Source organism: Sparus aurata, chromosome 2 (genome assembly GCF_900880675.1).
Source record: "Sparus aurata chromosome 2, fSpaAur1.1, whole genome shotgun sequence".
Lineage (NCBI taxonomy): Eukaryota > Metazoa > Chordata > Actinopteri > Spariformes > Sparidae > Sparus > Sparus aurata.
This window is the reverse complement of record NC_044188.1, coordinates 29,942,702-29,964,609: the sequence shown is the minus strand read 5'-3', so window position 1 is coordinate 29,964,609 and position 21,908 is coordinate 29,942,702. Positions and strand designations below refer to the sequence as shown.

The 21,908-nt window shown below is 41.1% G+C and overlaps 1 protein-coding gene across 1 annotated transcript; it reads left to right on the top strand.

Annotated features, from left to right (window-relative positions):
- Positions 1 to 79: 79 nt before the first annotated feature.
- Positions 80 to 21,121, top strand: ywhae1 (tyrosine 3-monooxygenase/tryptophan 5-monooxygenase activation protein, epsilon polypeptide 1). The gene is made up of 6 exons (XM_030394246.1): positions 80 to 342; positions 3,545 to 3,744; positions 5,081 to 5,187; positions 5,419 to 5,625; positions 8,919 to 9,055; positions 19,477 to 21,121. The coding sequence occupies exons 1-6, from the start codon at positions 279 to 281 to the stop codon at positions 19,527 to 19,529; spliced, it is 768 nt and encodes a 255-aa protein (XP_030250106.1). The 5' UTR covers positions 80 to 278; the 3' UTR covers positions 19,530 to 21,121.
- Positions 21,122 to 21,908: the final 787 nt, after the last annotated feature.

Genomic DNA, 21,908 nt, shown 5'->3' with positions numbered 1-21,908 from the left:
ATACACAGATTATCCTTACTGCTCTCATTTAGAGAGAATATAAATGAGTGGGGACGTATCAGAGCTGGTGATTCATGTGCGTATGTGCAGTACGCGGATGAGACTGGTCGCCATCTTTACTCCATCCAAGCACAGTGCTGCTGCCGGTGGGGCGGAACACCACTCATCGACCCCGTTGATTTCTAGGAACCGCCGATAGACCTGACACACCACCGTGTCTTACGCTGACGAAATATCGCTTCCAATAGTTCGCTACTGTACCTGCATCTCGATACACAATGGGAGAGCGAGAGGACTTAGTTTATCAGGCAAAACTCGCCGAACAGGCAGAGCGATATGACGGTAAGTCACACTTTGAGGGCTCGCTCGGAGTGGGACATGTTCGCCGCAGGGATTTTTTTTCTTCTGTGAGCTAGCTAGCCTTAGCAAGTGATAACGGAACAGTGCTCCACTAACATAGGTAACGTACGATCAGCGTTAGCCGAGGCTGACGAGAGAGCTAAAGTGGCTAAGACAGCCGCCACCTAGCTAACTATTCACTGACACGGAGATGGTTTCTTTTCTGGAGAAACCATTGCAACGTCAATGCAAGGAAGTCTCTTTGTTTTGTACAAAAATGTGCGGATGAGACTGACGGTGAATAACGGTAGCTGGGGGGCCACAACAAAATGGCGGATTACAGGAGCGTGTGCTGTCAGGAGTTGCCTCCCCTGCACCATGCTAGCTCCAGCGCTATAGCTTAACACGCGAGCTAGTGGATTGGTTAGCTAGCTACTACAATTAAAAGCCAGTGTCATGTTACAGTCTATGTTACCGTAATAACGTGCCAAGTTTTTTTTGGTTTTCAAAAAAAAAAAAAAAAAAAAATGTTTCATCAATTCATGCGTGATTCTGTTTCATATCAAAGCCAGCTTTTAACATTAACGAAGCGTTAGCTACATTGAAAGGTCAGCTACTTGAAGCCCGCTACCGTTATGGGTTAGCAGGGAGCTGGAGGGCAGCTGTTCACTAGGTGGGGTGTTCCCCTACCAGCCGGCCGCACGGATCGATTGTCGAGTGGGTCCCTCTGCCCCTCTCTGGTACACTCCTGTCAGACTGTCATACCATTACAAGCCCTGTAGAGGCTGTTTTTAGACGGCTGCCTTTGCCACCGGTCATACGTTGCTCAGTAACGTCAAGTGAATGTGCCATGACTCATTCACAGGATTTGGTCCGAGTGTATCGCCAGTGATTTATAGTTTACTGGATTGAGTGGTTGCCTTGGTGGAATGTAGTCGAATTCATGTAGTCCTTTTGCAGTAGACTGTCAAATTTTTACCATGTTATTGAAATGTTCTTTTTTGAAGGGCTTCATAGATACGCCCTAACACAGTGAGTTGTATTTTGGCTTTACACCAGCCTCTGTCTCAGGCTCATACAGTACCCATACTGCACGTTTTACCACTTGAACCACTAAGTCAAACTGGCAGTAGTGGCTTTCAATTGCACCATACTTTAACCCGAGAAGCCTATTACATATCGACCAAGTAAGTGATTGGTTTATGTGCTTTTACTCCTGTAGTTAAGTGATACAACATTTTTAAATTCAGTCTTTACATCAAGTGCTGAGGTTTGGTCAGCTAAAACAACATGACCCTATTAAAACAGCATCATTTCAGGAATGTAGGCTACTTTATTCAATGCGTCTTGATGCGCCTCAATCTCTGGCATCCTCAGTTTTCTTTATTACAGCACACAGCTGTCTTTTCATCAATTAATACAAGCAGTTAAATTAATTTAAATTCTCTGTTTAGTAAGGACTTTCCGTTGAGACATTACAACAGATTTACAGACAACAAACGTGAAAAAGCTGCACTTTTTCAATACCAGTATCTATGTGATTCCACCTCAATACATGAAATTACATTACAAAAACGAAACAATCCATCTGTAGGGCACTACAAGGATGCTGTTGTATACGCAATATCTTTTCTCATTAGCTCTACTGGTGCATTCAGACCACACACGAAAAGAATATTCATTTGCCTTACAGTGCAAATGTGATTTTGGGAATATTAATTATCACGTTCCTCGTGCAGCACCCAGCTCGCTGAATTTCACCGTCTGGATTAATAGGTGTGTTTAAAAACAATAAATGGTAACCGTGACCAGCATGTAGATGTAGATTAAATTAATCTGTTTTACCACATCGGTATGAACCCAAAACAAAGATTTTACCGTCATCAAATTGTGATAAATGGATCAATAGGATGCCAGAATAACAACATCATAATGCCGCCTTGTAAAAAGCTTGATATCATGCTTTGTCAGGTCTGCCGACTTGATGACAGGCAAAAAACTTTTAAATTGCTTGTTCCCTGAATGAAATTTGGATCAGAGCTATGCTGTGCTGAGACATATTTCCATAAATGACCAGGTAGACCGACTTTCTCATTCACTTTCCCCCACACCAGTTCCCTTTTTGTCCTCTCTTGGTAGATGTGTTGTCGTACAGCTCTAGGTGTCCGCAAACGGCTATGATTAGTGATAACTATCCCTTCCTCCATTGCTTTTCATGAATGTCCGTACATCGGTGATATTAACATCATGAAGTCAGTGTGAACGCCTCGATTGATTTCAATATTTTCAACTCGCACAACTGTGTGAATGATGTCATTATTCTACCATAAATGCTTTGGTAGAATAGTCAGAAAAACATAAACATCAACATAAACTGCAAACTTTCAAATCTGCACCGTCACTGCATGGATGCAGAACCTTACAAGTCCACCTCGCAATGCTTATTAGAATACAGAAATCTCCAAACTTCCACTTTAGTCAACAGTATAACTACACTGACTGCTCCCGAGTCATTCATCTGCACAAAACCATATTTTTAAGTTTAAATACTGTCGATGGTCGAAAAGCTGCATGTGGAAACTTGTACTGCTTGGAAGAATGAAGACAAAAGGTATTGCGAGTGACAAGCCGTTTTTAGACAGGGCACCAAGCCGCCAATTTGCCTGTCCTTTTGGCGGCTCGGTCCGCGGTTTTAGACAGAGGCCGGCAAAATCGGGGTCTGTTTTGGTCCGCCGATTTTCCGCCTCGGAGGGTACACTTATTTCCACCTCGCCTGCTATCTAAAAACGAGGCGGCAATGTGCCGGCCTCTGCGTGAGGTGGGCGGAGGTGTCAGTGACCTGCACTGTTGTGCGACCCACAGCCAGGGAGTTTTAAAACCAAGAAACAGCTGATCACAGCAGTCAGTCCATCACTTCATCCGCGGACATTAAGATGAGCAACTGGACAGCTGCTGAGATCCAGGAGATGCTAGCGTCTCCTCGGTCTCTGTAGCTGTTTGGTTGTGTGTGCTTGTTGTTGGGGGCTACAGAGACTGGAAGAGGTAGTGTGTAACATGACCAAAAACATTAAACCCCAGTTCTTATAATAGCCCTTACTTACGCTGTAGCCCCATCACTATATCTCCTTCCTGTGGTTGTATCTGAGCAGGAAAATGTGTCTGTGTGCTGCTTTTTAAAGGAGTGTTACATGTGTCTCCTCAACAGAGATGGTGGAGTCTATGAAGAATGTGGCAGGCATGAACCTGGAGCTCACAGTGGAGGAGAGGAACCTACTATCGGTGGCCTACAAGAATGTGATCGGAGCTCGGAGAGCTTCCTGGAGAATAATCAGCAGTATTGAACAGAGAGAAGAGAGCAAGGGTGGAGAAGAGAAACTGAAGATGATCAAGGAATACAGGCAAAAGGTAAAGCACTCTGGATGTCACTTCTTATCAACAGGCTTAGCATTTGTATTCAAACAGTGTCAGGAGCACTTACATTGGATTTGTCATGTCCCATTGTTTGAAATATGTTCCAGCATGTCAGATTTGCTGTGCTAATGTGAGACCACTAACTCATGGATAATAGACACTATGAGCGGCTTGTGTACAGACTGCATCTGAGTCATAGTTGGCAAATCCCCCCCCTCTCTCCTGCTTTTATGGATGGAAATAAGAGCTGGTTATTAATCTGGGAGAGGCTGAAGTGTGTCAGGGAGATGGGAGAGGCAGTTGGACTGCAGTCAATTACCTAATGGGATTCAGGGATGGGTAATCCTGCTGTTGCACCTTCATGTCGTTCTCGAGGTCCTTTAGGTGACACATTTCTTCTGTCACTGTTACAGCACCTATTGAGCATTCAGTAACATGTAAATTGGTGCAGTAAAAATTAAATATGGAAGCTACAAGCAGTCCATGAGTAGCTCAGTTTTTAGAAACGCAGGTGTAGTCCAGAAGAGGTCACAGACAGCTACCTGTTGGTATACTGCATACAAGGATGTATTTGCATGTTTGTGAGCACGGTAGTCATGCAGTTTTGGCCACTCCCATCTAGCAGGACTTCGCAAATCTGTTGCGCTGGTTATACCAAGAGGGTACTGCAACACTGCCATTAACCGCCGGAGAGAAGCAGAGTTCTGCAGTGTGTTTGGCTAAGAGAGCTAACAGCTAAGCAGCTAATAGCCTAAATACACATAAGGACTGAGAGTTTCTGTTTAGAGGAATAAGAAGCATTAAACATTGATCTGAAATGAACTGTGTTAACACAAGTTTACAGTAAATACATGTGATGAAGAACTTCAGTACAGTTATGAGGTAAAATTACTTTGGCAATTGTACACTGATGTAAATCCAAACTCAAACTTCTGTACAAAGACAGAAACAAGACAGATTTTGTCCATGTTACCAAATTTTGTGTTTGCTATATTTTTAATTGTTTTATACAGTCAAAGGATGTCTTTTCAATTTGTTGTAAGTCTATTTCTTTGAATCTAGCAAAATGAATGATAATTGCCCTCTTTAAGATTTTAATGGTGTTCTTATAATGCCACTACTACTACAACTGAAAATTATAATGTAAGTATAGAAACAACATTTTGATTTGTGATCTTTGTTGGCTTATACTGCTTCCACCAATCAGAAATCACCCCCCAAAAAATCCTGATTGGAGCACCCTAGATGTAAGGGAGGGCCTCAGTGGAACATTATCAAAATATTTTTGGTGATTGAATAATGGTCCTTATTTTATTTGTTTGCTTGGCAGGTTGAGGATGAGCTGAATGACATCTGTCGTGACATTCTGGAAGCACTGGATAGTCACCTACTCCCTGCTGCTGTCATGGGAGAATCTAGAGTCTTCTACAACAAAATGTAAGAGCTTTGCGGTCTGAGTGTAAATTAATGGATAAGTAAATGAACCGTCATAAGTCCTTGCATGGAATGATGACTACGATTTTGTAAGGTAACATGACAAAGTAGCAAAGGAAACATGGCAATATCAGTTCACTTTAAATGAATGTTTCACAGTGTATAAAGTGGAAACTCATGTTGTGAAGTTGTGAAAGTTGATTTTGTGGCCACTTTTTTGTTCTCCATCTTCAGGAAGGGTGACTACTACAGGTATCTGGCAGAGTTTGCCACTGGCAACAGCAGAAAGGAGGCAGCAGAGAACAGCCTGGTGGCCTACAAAACTGCGACTGATCTAGCTACAGCGGAGCTGCCTCCCACACACCCCATCCGCCTTGGCCTCGCCCTCAACTTCTCCGTCTTCTACTACGAGATCCTCAACTCGCCTGACCGCGCTTGCAGGTTACTGTTTCTGCAGAACACGTTCACTAATGTTTCTATTCTAAACCAGAATTTACTTAGCACCCTTTTAAATCACATTAACAGGAGTTTTTTTATGGATCCCACGTTTTGGCTGTAAAGAATCAATCTCAATCTCCGTACCATCTCTTGTTTTTAAATTTACCCCTACTAAACCTCCCCAGTTGCAGTGCACACTGTAACCACAAAAGCCTTTCTTGTGACTTGTGAGGTTGAAACTTTAAAACCTCTTGTTAATTTAAAAGAATGTTTTCACCAATGTGACCTCTTCATGTTTTATTGTATTACAACATTTAATCAAAACATCTACAGATACGTCTTAATTAAGTGAAAGTATGAACCACAAAGTAATTGATATAATAATTCCCCTCAGGTCAGCATCTAGTATTTTTCATGTATATACACAACATTGCTCTGACTCTGACAGTTTATAAGTGATTGTAATAGTGACTGAGCAGCATTTTTAAGTCCTGCCACCAATTCTGGATCCCATTTGAGAGCTAGACTTTGCCACTTTAAAGGGATAGTTCGGTTTTTTTGAAGTGGGGTCATATAAAGTACATATCTATAGTCGATCTGTTTCCTACCGTAATCACCGATCAGCGCAGCCTCAGCTCACCTAAAAAAATTTACATCAGTTCAAGTGTACGTTGTATAGGTAAAATTCACACCGCTTTACATCACCGTCAGACCGCGCTTTCTTTTGGCACTACATTTTCTCAACCGCAGAACCCCCGTATTCCTACGTATGAGCGCTAATGCGGAAGGATACGGAGAGTTAAGTTTCGTTTTTATCGAAAGTAAACCTCTCGTCCAGCAGCTGGGCCTCGCGCTGTATTCCGCCGCTCGCAGATCAGCTGTTGCCCAGTTACGCTAGTGCGTAGGGATACGGAGGTTCTGTGGTTGAGAAAATGTAGTGCCAAAAGAGAGCGAGGTCTGACGGCGATGTAAAGCGGTGTGAATTTTACCTATACAACGTACACTTGAACTGATGTAAAACATTTTTGGGTGAGCCTTGTTTTAGGTGGTTAATTTCGCTTTTTTGCTGGACCCCGTTCACTGCAGTACAAAGCTGAGCCTCTGGGCTGGAGCGGCTCTCTACTTCTCCAAACTGAGGCTGCGCTGATCGGTGATTACGGTAGGAAACAGATCAACTATAGATATGTACTTTATATGACCCCACTTCAAAAAAACCGAACTATCCCTTTAAGACATATATAGGGCCCTATGAAATCCATTTTATTTTTTCCCAAATTCCGTTTTATTTTTTCCCAAATTCCGGTTTTTCTGTTTTAATTTTTGGGAATCCTGATTTACTCTTATTATACTACTAAAAACAGTGTGTTTTCAATGTAAATAACTCAAATGTACACAAATTAAATAGAAATTACCTTAAATTAATTGAGGGGACAAACATATTTCCTCAATACTGTACAGTAAAGTGCATCAAAAATATTTTGACTTCATCATGTCTTCATATAGTAGTATATTTTGTGTTTTTATGGGTTTCATTGAATAAAAACATGGTCAGCTCTCAGGCAGATCCAGAAAAGCCTCCCAGCCCAGGCAGAGTCAGCTAAGAAGGCTGTGGCTAACGGGGCTAGCTAGCTAACAGCAGCTACTGTTAGCAGCAGTTAACAGTCACTCTGGTATTATATGCAAATAATATGAATCGGACAGTGGCTAACTCTGACGCATTACACCTTTAATTATGATTTCTCAGGTCTGCTTCTTTGCAAAACAACAGTTCACCTGACACATACAAGTCGTTCGGGAACTGCTCGGCTCTGTACTGAGGGGTAAATGTCAAGTTTCTCAGCTTTTTCACCGACGAAGACGGAGCCGTGGGCAGCCACTTTGCCATGCTTGCAATGTTTTGATGGGAGAGCTCAGTCTGTGGGGAGGGGGGCGGCGGCGACTTGTTGTGCCACCCAGATTTGGTTCCCCCCGTGCAGTTTTCCCCAGACAAAAGTTCCTCTTCCACACGAGAACAACATTTTAGTGAAATTATGTCAAATTCCGCGATATTCCGTGTTAAAAAGTAGATTCCGTTTTAATCGGCCAATTCCGCGATTCCGTCCGCAATTCCGTGATCGCGGAAATCATAGGGCCCTACATATACAGTCCTGGTCATACACTTGTAAAGAAAATGTTTTCATGGTAGTCTTCAGTTCCAAGGATTTCTTCCTCTGATTTATCTGTGATGGGATGGAATGAGTGGAATGCGTATTACTTTGTCGCAAAATACAATTATGAAGTTTGGTTCAATAATGCATTTATTATAGGTCTTCTGAAAATGAAAATTGGTTAGGACAACTGAACTTTGCTGCTAATCACAAGGGCAAAGAAAAAACCTTCTGGAGGAAAACTCTGTGGTCAGGTGGAACAAACATTTTGTTGTTTGGCCACAATGACCAGCTTTGTTTGGAGACTAGAAGGTGAGGCCTTTAACCCAAGAACATCATACCTAGAGTCAAGCATGGTGCTGGTAGTATGATGCTGTGGGTTTGGTGCTCTAAAAAAAGTAAATGGAATAATAAAGGAGGATTATCGCTGAATACTTCAGGAAAACCTGAAATCATCAGCCAGAAGATTGAGTCTTTGGTGCAGTTGGTTTTTCCAGTATGACAAGGGGGTGGCTGTAGCTTAGGAGGTAGAGCGGGTTGTCTAGTTATTTGAAGGTTGCTGGTTCAAATCCCCAGATCCCCCAGTTGCATGTCAAAGTGTCCTTGCGATTCTATCAAAAGCGTATTTGAAGTGAAAATGGCCAAGAGAGATTTAACCAAATATTAGAATTGAATATTATTATTACTATTATATTTGTGACCTGGCAAATTTGGTCAATTTTCAGAGGACCTGTAATAAATTCATTATTTAAGCAAACTTGATGTGATTTGACAAGTAGTATGTGTTCCACTCATCTCATCACAGACAAATGAGAGCTGTAGAAATCATCAAATCAACTCAATTGGCCATGAATCTAAATTGATTCTTTGAAGACATTCTTGTGTTGCACTGGCTTAATGTATGTTCACATATACATAAAGGAATAACAGAAGCCCTTTGCAAGCAAACGAGAATACAGTTGGATAAACACAATCACTGTCACAGATGGATAAAGTAGAATATATTTTTATATTTTAACATTACCATGTTGCAGCTTGAAAAATGTGTGAAATGAGTGAAATGTTTAATGTTAATATTTAATTAAAGTGGGTTGTGCAAACGTTAAGCATGAAGTATTCAGTGATTTCAACAGAAGTCTCTTTGCTCAGGTTGGCAAAGTCTGCGTTTGATGAAGCCATCACAGAACTGGACTCACTGAGTGAAGACAGCTACAAGGACTCCACACTTATCATGCAGTTGTTACGTGACAACCTGACACTATGGACTTCAGATATGCAGGGAGAGGGTAAGATACCATGGTGCTCCTAGTCATAATCCTATCTAGGACATTGTATTCTAATTGTACTGTTGATGTATTGCAATTTACCTGTTTGTCTCCGAAGAACCTTTTTTCCCAGAACTAGATGCTGATACACACTGTTACCTGCCTAACAGGTGGGACACATGTCCTGCGCGATCAGCGCCCATGTGGCAGAATGGGTTTTCAGTACCCATGTGAATGGGTTCAAGCAGCCACACAGCTGGCTAGAGCAGTGGGGTGCACTTGCGTCTCATGCAAGGCTGCAATGGTGTGGCATCCAGTGCCGCTGTTTGTTTCCGTGTCACACATGCAGTTCTTGGCCAAAACAGACCTGAAAACGATGTGTGGACTGTAGAGATGTCACGATAGACTCAGCTAACAAGACGAGAGGAGAAGATACACGATATTGGGATCATGAGACGAGACCAGATTTTAACACTATTTACTACTACACTACTATATAACAACTTCTTAAAAATTGTATTCGGTTGACAACCACAAAATGCAGAAAAATGCAGGTCCATTTTAAAATGTTTTAACTAGTTATCATCTGACTGAGTATGAATTATCATATGCGGTAAAAGACACAAACGATATGTAAGCACTATAAAAGGTTTTGCTGCAAATTCAACTGACTGCCTTATGTCTTGAAGTCTATGATTGTCAGGCATGTGATTTTTCCGGAAATCTGGATTTTTCGACATGAAAATGCAACCCTCGTGAATCATGCAAATTCGCTTTTGGGGGGCGGGGGGGACCACCAGACTGCCATTAACCACCAATAGGTTTTAACAGACCAGGTGTTTGTTTGGGACAGGCGTGTAATTCCCTCCTCACAAAAATCCGGGATGAAAATGTCACAAACTTCTCCAGCTTCTCGGTGAATTCTCTGGCATCGTTCTGTAAGTGAAGTTGTTGCGGCGGAGGAAATGATTCAGCCAACCAGCACTCGCTGCAAACTCCTCATCTCTGCTGTCACTCACGGTGGCGTACATTTGTTTCTCCATCGCCCTGATCATTTTGCGGGACACTCTCTCGTGGCGTGCCCGTTTGCTGATAACTCATCCTCGCATGTTAATCTCAGGCTCCTCGCTAGCCTTCTTCCTCCCTCCAGCAGGCAGCCTGGCCCTGTTGCTGTCCTCCTCGGACAGACGCTGAAGCTCCATTTGATTTTTTTCGCCAATCTCTCACTCTCTTGGGGTCGACAGAGAAACATCTAGCGGCTGCTTCTCCCGAGTTTTCCTCTGCATGGCGATCATCAGTGTGATGACTGACAGAAAGCAAGCACGATACGTGAAAAAGGCGAAGAAAAAATCGTGCAGTGTCAGTTGTCACATCTTCTTCCTTGATGTTTTTTTTTTAACAAATAAATTAGACTCTGCATTAATTTGGAACTTGCGGTTATTTACCAAAATATACACCTTCACCCGGCGTTTAAAGGGGACCACATGATGTGTTTATAATGTGTTTGTGTTTACAGCTGCTAATGTATGTAATGCTGTTACTGTGATGACATATGACAGTTAAATATTTAATCTGTCTATAATAACCACATCCTGACATGTAACTGTGATTTTTGATAATCTAAGTACTAATAATAGCAATCATGACAAAACATTGACAAAGACTGCAGATCAAGATTAGAAGCTGCAACTGGCAGTGAGCTGCTTTCTTTTCTTTTAGCAGTGAAGTGATGTACTCCATGACAGAACATTATAAAATATGATAATGTATAAAATAACATTTAATGGTTAAAAAAAAGGACAGTTGCAGTAGACTTCTATTATAAATATGCAGCATATATATATAGATTATTATTATTATTATTATTATTATTATTATTATTATTATTAATTTTTTTTTTTTTTTTTTATTACGACTACTATTTTTCTGCATATTCTTGACTTTGAATGGGAGCTGCTGTAAAGCATTTTTGACTGAAATACATACTGTTTCTGATTCATATATTACTAGTGCATTGCCCGTAGGAAGCATGTTTTCCTAAAGAAAAGTGGGAGGTTAAGTAGCTTTTTCATGGATGACCAAATGAGGCTGTGTTTGAAGGTGGGACGTCAGGGATATAATTGGCTGTTTTTACTACTTTTGATTATACCATTATATTTCACCTGAAAAACTATTTACCTTGCCTTACTTGGTGTAATTATTTTTAGCACAACCTCACATGTGTGACTGTACAGTTATTTTTTCATTTAAAGGTACTATATTAACACTATGGACCTAAAATCACAAAAGAACATAAAATCAGAGTAGAAAAAGTTAGTTTTTTTACTGTGAAAACCACAAATATGTTTAATGAACCAATTGCATTAGTTATAATGCAAATATAAATTGTTGTTTACTAAATTGGTGCATAAGTTTTTGAAATTTACAAAGTTATGTGTAACTATTTACATTTAAATGCAGGCAATGCCTCAGGCTCCTCAGCTCATTCCTGCCTGTTCCACATTCAGCCGTCTCCTCCTTGGTTTGCCTCACAACACGACTCCACTACTCACTAAACACACCACACCAAATACTACATAACACACTAACTATACACTCCAAACACGCTATATGTCACAAATCTCTCAACTCTCAAAACTCGCTATATCTGTCGCCGTCTCCAACACATCACTGCTGCTGTCAATCATCCGCCGATGTCCCTCCCACATCTTCCTGTTCCTCAACAACCAAACTTGCTGCTTGAACACTTTAGTGACAAAAGCACATTTTTACTGTTTCTTCTTGCACCAGACATAAAGCAAACGTAACGGCAATGTTAGCGAAAAAGCGTGTTGGACATTATTTACCCTAAATCCAGTTTTGGACGTGTCAGTGCATCTGCTCCGTCAACTCGGTAGGTGGGCCGTGTGGGTCGGTTAGCGGCTAGCAGCTAGCTAAACACGAACATCCACAGATTCCGATCCCACTTTGTTGACCGTGCGTCTCCGGATCTCCTTAGGCCTGAACAGACTCGGTCTGGACTTGTTTAATCTCATTACAATCCACAACAGTCAGTTTAGATGAACAGAACAGAATGGGACTGAACCGCCTGCAAAATCCCTGTCCAGCTCGCGCCGCTGCAGGTATAAATCCACTTGTGACAAAAGCACATTTTTACTGTTTCTTCCTGCACCAGACACAAAGCAAACGTAACGGCAATGTTCGCGAAAAAGCATGTTGGACATTATTTACCCTAAATCCAGTTTTGGACGTGCCAGTGCGTCCCCCCAGTCGACTCGGGCGGTGGGCCGAACATCCACAGCGCGTCTCCGGATCTCCTCAGACCCAAACAGACTTGGACTTGTTTCATCTCATTAATCCACAACAGTCAGTTTAGATGCACAGAACGGAACCGAACCGCCGGCAAAATCCTGGTCGAGCTCGCACAGCTGCAGGTATAAATCCGCTTGTTTCTTCAGGTATGTCGTGGGCTTGAGCTCTGCAGTGATTGGCTCTGGTGCGCGCGTGGCCACTGTGTGCAGTGATTGGCTCTGGTGCGCATGTGACTGTAGTGGCTCCGGTGGACAATGCTCATGGAATTTGTAAAGCATTTATGAAATAATGTATTAACGGTATCATTGCAGTCCAAGCAAATGCTAAATTGCACGCCACTGAACCACACAGCAGCCATGTTGAAAGTCTCAGGTCAGTCTGATCCTGATTCGCAGAGATATTTGACACACAGACACACACACACACAGACAGACAGACAGAGATTCTGTGTATTATAGATAGATGCAGTCAGTTGTCCAAATTTTAAGTTAAATTAAATGAACGAAGAAAGATGTCACATTTACATGTCAGGGTGTGGTTATTATAGACACATTCAATATTTAAGTGTCATTTATCACAGTAACAGCGTTGCATACCAGCCCCCCCCCCCGCTTACAGGTCCGTATAGTTTCCGGCTTTTTTATCTTTGTCCATGCACATCCCTGATTGTACATTAGTGTCTTCAGACATTATAACTGTGCATGAATTATGTGTGAGCTTCTAAGTCTAATTGAAGCTGTGTGTGACCTTCTGACTGAACTCCTCTCCACAAATTTAAAAGTAAAAAAAAACAAAAACTGTATAAATAGCAAAGATAACAACACTAAATTTTCATGTGCTTTTTCAAGAATATAAGTATGTCTACATTTTCTGGCAGCAGTTGAGACCTTTGGGCCCGAACTATGTCTCCTGCAGTTGATAAGACACGCTCACTTGAATTGAGATAGCAGATTATGCGCATTTAAGGGGATGGTGTACTTTGGGTCTAATGTGTGGAGGAGTGGCTGTTTTTCCACCAAGGAAAATGGCCTCATATCAGCTGCAGTGAAAATGCTGATTGTTATTACCGTGGCTCCAGCACTTGACTGTGGAAGTTGAGATGCAAAGGCATTTGTCAGCGTTGTCTGGCCTGTGTTTTATTCACAGGCACAGTTGATTCTAGAAGAGAGGTGTGGTGGTTCTGTAGGCGTCTTTGCGTAATGCTCTAGTTAGCGGCTGTGTATGCCACTATTTTCTTACAGTGCTTGCATATTGTTCGTGTTTTGTCGGTCACTCTGTCGCCATTTATTGTTTCCACTTGGTACCCAAAATGCTGCCACACAAATGATTTAGAAGTGAAGGGGGCATCTTATATGCTTGTTACAGATTGACTGCAGTCGCAAGACATCACTGCAGCCTACTTGGAAGCGTGGCGGTTGCGGCTTGGCCTTACACCAGAGCAGGGCCATCATTGGCTCAGCTCAGTAAAACTGGTCATGGAAAAGCAAATCAGCACGGCTTGGTTTAACTCAATGCTGCCAAACGTTCTGGTGGGAAATCAGAATTGGTCTGTATTCCGGATGTTTATACTGCTTTGTGTACTGGAACCCTGTCGAATTGATTAACAGTCTCGAGTAATTAGATGTGATTTTATTCTTTGTTATTGGGCTCCGTAGTTTGTAGATACATAACATTTAGGCGACTGGATTTGATTTGACCTAACTGGTAAAAAGAAAAAAAAACATCAAGTAACAAGGAAACTGTCTGTCGAAAGTCAAATACAGTAAAATTAATAGAAAACAATGTCTTAAGGGCCACATTAACATTAGATCTATTAGGGGTGTGCCAAAATATCGATACTACGATATATCGCGATATTTCGTCTTGAGGTACATTATCGATACACTGGTGCCAAATATCGATATTTAAAAATGTTAAAAAAATAAATAAAAAATTGTTTTTTTTTTTGGGCCCACCACCCCTTTTCGGAGGACAGCTTTATCTTTATTCAAACATAGGTATACAACCAAATAAAATTTTAAAAAATGGTTTAAGTAGCTCTGAAACCCACACATATAGATATTTAATGATAGTTGTAGTCAGAGTGTGTGTTAAGAAGAGTCACTGTGCAATATACTTTTTGTTTACTTGGCTGTCATTCATGTGAAATAGACAAGGTTTTGTCATTCCTGTGAAATGGATTCAGTGCAGTCAATAAATTCTGAATTTCTTCAGTGACACAGATATCGTGATGTATCGTGGATGAAATTCCTTGCAATATATCGATTATCGCAGAATCGCTGTATCGTGATATTATTGTTATCGTGGGCAAAATATCGTGATGGTATCGTATCGCGAGGTACCTGGTGATACCCAGCCCTAAGATCTATGATAAATGATTTAAGTAAAATATCTGAATATCTGCCCCCTCAAGGGGTTGCTAGTTGGCTGCACCAGCTAATATTAAAATTGCTAGCGCAAACATTGCTGATGCTAACAAACTAATGTTAGGACAGTACAGTTGCGTGACTATTGTAAAAATAAATAAATAAAAATCTCAACAAAAACATTGATACCACATGATACCAACAGTGTTATGCTGTTGGCTGACGAGCCTTGGTAGACGCTGGGACCAAATGACAATTCTTATACAGATTTAAGGAAAGAGAGACTTTATATTTTGCACTTTTCTACAATCTCTCTAGATTTATTATCTTTAAAACATTATGTCTACCTAAAAATCATATTAAATGACCTTTTTAAACTTAAAGGACTGGAAAAATTCAGTTGCTTGTTAGTTCAGTCAGAGAGAAGTCAAATGTACTAAGAGTTCTTGCCAAGTTTTTAAAGGTGGAATATGTAAGAATTTCAGATTAAAACATTATAGAAAAGAGTGGGGTTTTTTTTTCCAAAAAGCCATTTTTGGAGAAACATACATACAGTTGTCTCATACAGAAACTATTTCAACCAGACAACAGAATATTTCTCATTGATTTTCCACAGTAGGCTACAGAGTAAATCTACTAGAGATTTGAACAAAAATCACATCACCTGAGATATGAAAATTTTAAAGTTGTGATTTTGATATATAAAAATTATGAATTGTTAAAGCTTATTTGATTCACTTTTTCTTTCTCCAATCATTCCAGCAGTTTGCGTTTGCTGTGTTGCAGAGCATCCATCTTTTTCTCTCTCAGTGACTCGTCATCTCTCTTGTCTTTGCTGTAGAGTCGTAAAGGAAACAAACCTGACTGTTCATTTCCAATGTTAACTTTACTTTGTAAGTTTTGCTCACCCATGCCTTGCCATGTGTGTGGCTGCCCTCTTTTTATGCTTTTTCTTCTAAATTTCTCATGGTTTAGTAATTCAGTCCACTCACCTGTTGCTTTGTCACGCACTCATTCTGTTGGATCCTCTCTTAACTATTGGTAACATTGTAATCTGTTAGTCAGTTAAAGTAACGTTTCTTTTGGATCGCTGAGCTGAGCTTGACTCATGTTTGTATAGTGTTCACTGAGTTGGCTGTATGTACACCAAGGGGTAGAGGTGTAGATAATGTCACTGGCATGCTGAACTGCTTGCACTCTATGCACTACAACAGTGAACCATTTTAACCCATGTTGCCCCTTGTTAGTACGGCAAAGAAAAGGAAAAAAATAGTTGTTTCTCCATTATGAATACCAAGTTGAAGTTATTTAGATGTTTCTGATCATTTAAGTTGAGCTTTTACAAAACTTTACAAATGCTGATCTATTTTTAAACACTTAACAAAAGTAACCCTTATCTTGTCTATCACCATTTACAACACACTGGAAGTGTGGCGGTGTCTGTATCTGCCAAGAGTGCTCCGATCAGGATTGTTGGGGCGATCACCAATTGCTGGAAGAAGCATCGGCCAAAATAAATAATGGAAAAATTTAAATAAGTTATTATTTATTGTACATCAATTTTAAGAAATAGGTTTAAAACGAAGTTCTCTTAACTGTCTTAGTCTTTGTACCGAGGTCTTCTTGCAATGATGACACTGCTCCACCACCTTATCACTGCTTGTACCTGGTTACTTTCATAGAAGATTCATAAAATGGACATTAATTTAAATTGGTGTAACTCAGGTACTTTTACCTCCAAACTGTACTCAGCTAAAGTACTTCAATGCATTTATTTACTGTAAACTTGTTGTGTTGTCACATTAAACTGCAGCTCAATGTTTGACACTTCATGTTTCTCTAAACTGAAATTCTCAGCCCTGCTGTGAGTTTTTGTAGCTCCACTGTAAGCTATTAACGCTGTCAGCTGTAAGCGGTTTGCTCAATCAGCTGTTAGCTCCGCTAGCTCTCACACTCTAACAAACAAGGTTGCATCTTTATCCTCCCAGGTATCACAGAAAATGTACACTTGTGAACAGACAATCCCAAATGCTAAACTGAACCAACTATGATGGAGCGTGTCTACTCATGCTGTTTCCATAGTTCTCCACAGCACTGTCAGTGCTAATTACAATCAATGGCTGGCTTCTCAACTCAAGACCTAACGTTAGGCCTGGGCGATAAACCGAAAATTTACCGATACCGAAATTTACGATGATAACCGACGTCATTTTGCCCATGTCGGTATATTCGGTGTCATAGGCGTAACATCCACTAGGGACAGGGGGACATGTCCCCGCACTTTCTAAAATCCCGTTTTTGTCCCCCCCACTTTTATTTAATCCAGCGGAACGCAGTAGCTCTCAAGCGTCTGATACTCAAACATTAGGTCCACTTGATTAATCTACCCAGCGTATGTGCTTATTTGACATTAATTTGATGGCAAACTCCGCCCGCTGATGCAACACCAGCTATGCCAGGTTAGTAATCAAGTGAACCCACTCTCACTGTGAGACGCGGACGGTTTGTATAATGATGCTGCGTTCAAAGGCTGCAACAGGCCACTGTCTTCGGCCGGGCCGGTCCATTGATCAAACATTTGTGTTTTGTTTTTTATTCACTCAAAATAATGACTGTATTTCGAGCTAGAAAACGCACATCTCTCTCCTCCCTCCATTGTTGTTTGCATTTGTGTCTCTGCGTGGTCTTACACATGAGCAGGGGCGGTTCTGGGGGGGGCCAACAGGGACCAGTGCCCCCGTAACTCAGAGTCTGGACCCCCCTGTGGCCCCCCCAGCAGGGAGTCTGCATCAATAATACAATGACAGATTTCTTGCAATGATTTTGTTTTGAAGGGAAAGGCAGAAATAAAGTGTCTCAGCGTTTACTACCCAATCAAAATTGCTGAAAATGTAAACAGTGTTTTGTCTGAATGAGGGATTTATCTTTTTTCCGGGTTGTATGTGCCCCCTAACAAAAAAGCCGTCCCCAACCTGGCCCCCCTATTAAAACTGGTCTAGAACCGCCACTGCACGTGAGTGTCCTCATGCTGAAAAACGTGATTTCTCGCATATGTGACGTCACTCCCCGAGATGCAAGAAGAAAGCAAAAATATATTTTTTTACTAAGGAAAATGACAAAACTAATATAACGCACAGTGACTTGAATAAGTAATTTTAATCTGATTACTGGTTCGGAAATATTAACGTGTTAGATTACTCGTTACTGAAAAAAGTGGTCAGATTAGAGTGACACGTTACCGGCATCACTGATTGTGTAGCGCAAGATGGAGCATGAAGATGTAAAGAAAAAATAAAAACAGTAGAATTAACTTTGAGCAAGTTTTGAGGAAAGTCGGAGGTGTGGACCCATTTTAAACAAGTCGTGGGCCGGGATAATAACATGTGTCAGCTTTGTTGAGTGCATTAAGTGCGGCACTTGTTGCATTATTCATTAAGATTTCTGTAGTTCAAACAACTCGCAATTGTAGTCGAGAACGTCAGTTATAACAGCCCACGTATTAAGCTGTTCATAGCAGCTAGCTATTCCGATTCCGATTCCACTTTGTTGTCCGCGTGTCTCCGGATCTCCTCAGACCCGAACAGACTCGGTCCGGACTCGTTTAATCTCATTAATCCACAACAGTCAGTTTGGATGCACAGAACAGAACAGAACGGGACCGAACCGCCGGCAAAATCCCGGTCCAGCTCGCGCCGCTGCAGGTATCAATCCGCTTGTTTCTTCAGGTATGTCGTGGGCTTGAGCTCTGCAGTGATTGGCTCTGGTGCGCACGTGGCCACGGTGTGCAGTGATTGGCTCTGGTGCGCACGTGACTGTGGTGGCTCTGGTGGACAATGCTCGGCGGAATTTGTAAAGCATTTATGAAATAATTTACTCACGGTATCATTGCAGTCCAAGCAAATGCTTAGATGCACACCACTGAACCACGCAGCAGCCATGTTGAAAGTCTCGGGTCAGTGTGATCCTGATCCGCAGAGATATTTGACTGACAGAAACACACACACACACACACACACACACACACACACACACACACACACACACACAGACGGACAGAGATTCCGTGCTTTTATAGAGAGATATGCTCTGTGCGGGAATCACTCTGTCATACACATCAAATGTGAGCCAATGCAAACACACATCAGGCACACAACACTCTGTGATGCAGGCTGCGTGGGGCCACCTCGTGTGGAGTTGTGGACAAGTTTAGTTCTGCTTTAGAAGCTAACTGCATTGTGTCTCTGAAAAGAATTTTAGTCTGTAATTAAGTCCTTAAAAGCTTATGCTGTGTTTCTGGCTCGGCTCAGCTCGGCCAACTCATTTATGTGTGGGTTTGCTTTAGAAGTTATGGATGCTTTTTTTTTTTTTTTTTTGGTATCACCTCCATTGATGTTCCAAGCAAGCTGAGCCAATACTGTGGTGTTGTAGGTACAATGGGGAAACCCATAGACGAAATCGTTCACTGTGTGACTAATACTGAACTTTATTATAAAACGTAGACCATTGCATAAACATTCACACCTCTCCGCCAATCACTTCCTGTGATCTGCAGGTTTTACCCCAACCAGGTCAGTAATGGCCCTTGCATCGCTCTTGGCCAGTTTCCAAACTAAATCCCTGAGGTTTTCAGTCAAACAGTGTTTGAGTTCATTGGCTTTTCTGCGAAATGTTAAGCCTGCCTGCCTCTAACTCACGATAAAAGATGAAAACAGCCGAAGCCATTTTAAACAAACATTCACTTGCTGTATGCTTTCTGTTGATCAGGTGAAGAACAGAACAAAGAGGCACTGCAAGATGTCGAGGATGAGGCCCAGTGAGACTATGCCACCAACAGCAAACAACTTGAGACCCTTCTCACACTCCTCCCCTCCCCACCTTCGTCCTCCTACACCTTCCAACTCATCTTCCCTCCCTGCTGTTCACCTCCCTCTTCCTCTTCCTCCTCTCTCCTCCTTTTCCTTTCTTCCACCTCTGCAACTTCATGATCCAACAGGGCCAGGAGTTAACAAGTTTATTTTTCTCTTATTTTTTATTTTTATATTAGCCCTTACATCATTCAAGTAAATACCACTTAATTGAGACAGGAAATATAATGTTAGAAAGCTAAAGAGAGAGTCCCTGGAATGTTTTTGTTTGTTTTTTTTTGTCCTGGTACAAGCAGTTCTGACATGTTATCATTGTTTTCATTATTGTATTTTTGTTATTTTGCTTTTTTTCTCAATATTTTTATCAGTTGCTGGATGTATTGAGATTTTTTTTTTCTTAATGTAATTACAGAAATTAACTTTTATTACTGATAACGTTGACTCTTAGTTATGGGAGCTATTTTATCTCAGTTTTTAGTGAAATGTCATGCAAATCATTTTACCTTTTTATGGGCAGTTTGGAAAACTATAAGTGCCCTTTTTGTTAACTTAGGTTTTCAGAGGAAGTTGGCAAAATTCGCGATATCCATGTGGGGCAAAGAAGTGCTTAACTTTTACACCATAGTGATTCTGTCATCATGTTTTTGTAGTTGTCCTTGGACTGTACTTTTGTGCTGAAATACTGTAACTGTGCACACATGCTGAGTCTCTTATGGTTGACTTATCGCTAGCTGGTGGTGGCTTAAAAGAAAAAAAAACTGAGATTTTATCACTTGTGTAGGGAAAAAAAATGTCTCAATGTGGCCCCGCTCCTCGACAGAGAGCCAAAAAAAAAATTATTGTCTGTGCTTGCATGAGTTAACACATTGTTTTCTGCTGCTGCTTCTCTACTTTTCACTAGTGCTCCTCTAGGTTCAGAGGTTTTCTTTCTTTGCTGTTTCCTTTGTTTCTCTTCCTGTTTTGTTTCATTATGTGTAACTTGGAGCTGATTTGTACTACTGGATATCTGACTGAAGCCACAGACAGGGAATCTGTATTGTTCTGACTGAAACACAGCATGGAATTAACATTAAATAATCTAAATTAAACATTACAAACTGACTTGTTGCTTTTAATTATTTTATTTGCCTTAAGATGACAGTGATTTTGCAGCTCATTGTTAAATGGATAAATATAATCTGTGGAACTGTTAAAACTGTTTTAGCTCTTGTAGGCTGTTGAAATTAGCATTTCAAACTTGTTATGAGATTTCTATATGAACACAGATGTTTCTTCAGAAAACATTCATCTCAATACCTCCAAACTTCAGCACAGTCCCACACAGCACATGTTACTACTGGGATGGGAGATGGCAACTGAGTGTAATCATAAATGTATCTGTTATCGCTGTAGTATTTGAGAGACAAATGCAATGTTAATGCCATGACACTAGCTGCTGCTACAACTGTCTGTAGACGTCCTTCACCTCCGTCAGCTGCAGAGTCATTCTCAACATGTTCACAACAATGTTTCTGCATGGCTTACATTAAAATTGTTTCACAAGGTTTTGTGTTGCCACCATCCTTTATCATGGATTAGTGACTAATGCATGCCATAATCTTGACTGTGTGTGTGTGTGTGTGTGTGTGTGTGTGTGTGTGTGTGTGTGTGTGTGAGAGAGCACCCACCTTTACATCTTAGGCTGTTTCTTTTCCAAGCTCTCACTCATATAAGTGCATTCTGGGGGGACCTTAAAGCCTTAACCTTTCACCTCCCTGGATTCAGTTTCTTTTAACCTTATTGCAGCCTATTCTACTGTTACATTTACCATAATAACAGCCTGGGTGCAGTGCTTAGCCTATATTTAGATTCACAGGTGAAAGTGGAGGAGTCAGTCAGACAGAAAGCATGCAGCGTGCATTAACATCTAGTCAAAATGAATTCCTTCCTACAGTGAACTGCTGCAGCTCCTCAACAGTTGCTTGCATCCCCTGCTGATGTGTAACACTGATAAAGGCAACTATCGGGATCCATCTGTGGGACTCCCTGACCTTTTATTTAGCGCTACGTTCAAGTTCAATTTCTTCTCCTGGGCCCAGACATTGGGCTATGACATCGTATTTTGAACATAAATGACACTGTTTCATGTCATGCTCCCCAGAGGATGACATTGTCTCACTCTTATCTTTGAAATTAAGTCTTGTTGGATCGGATTTCATGCAGAAATGAATTTTTCTTTTGATCCTGACACTAATATTAGCACAATCATCAGGCCATAAGTTAATTTTGCGCAGACTTTGGTTTATGTGTCTGATAGCTTGGTTTTCCTCGCAATGAGCGCTGTAACATCAC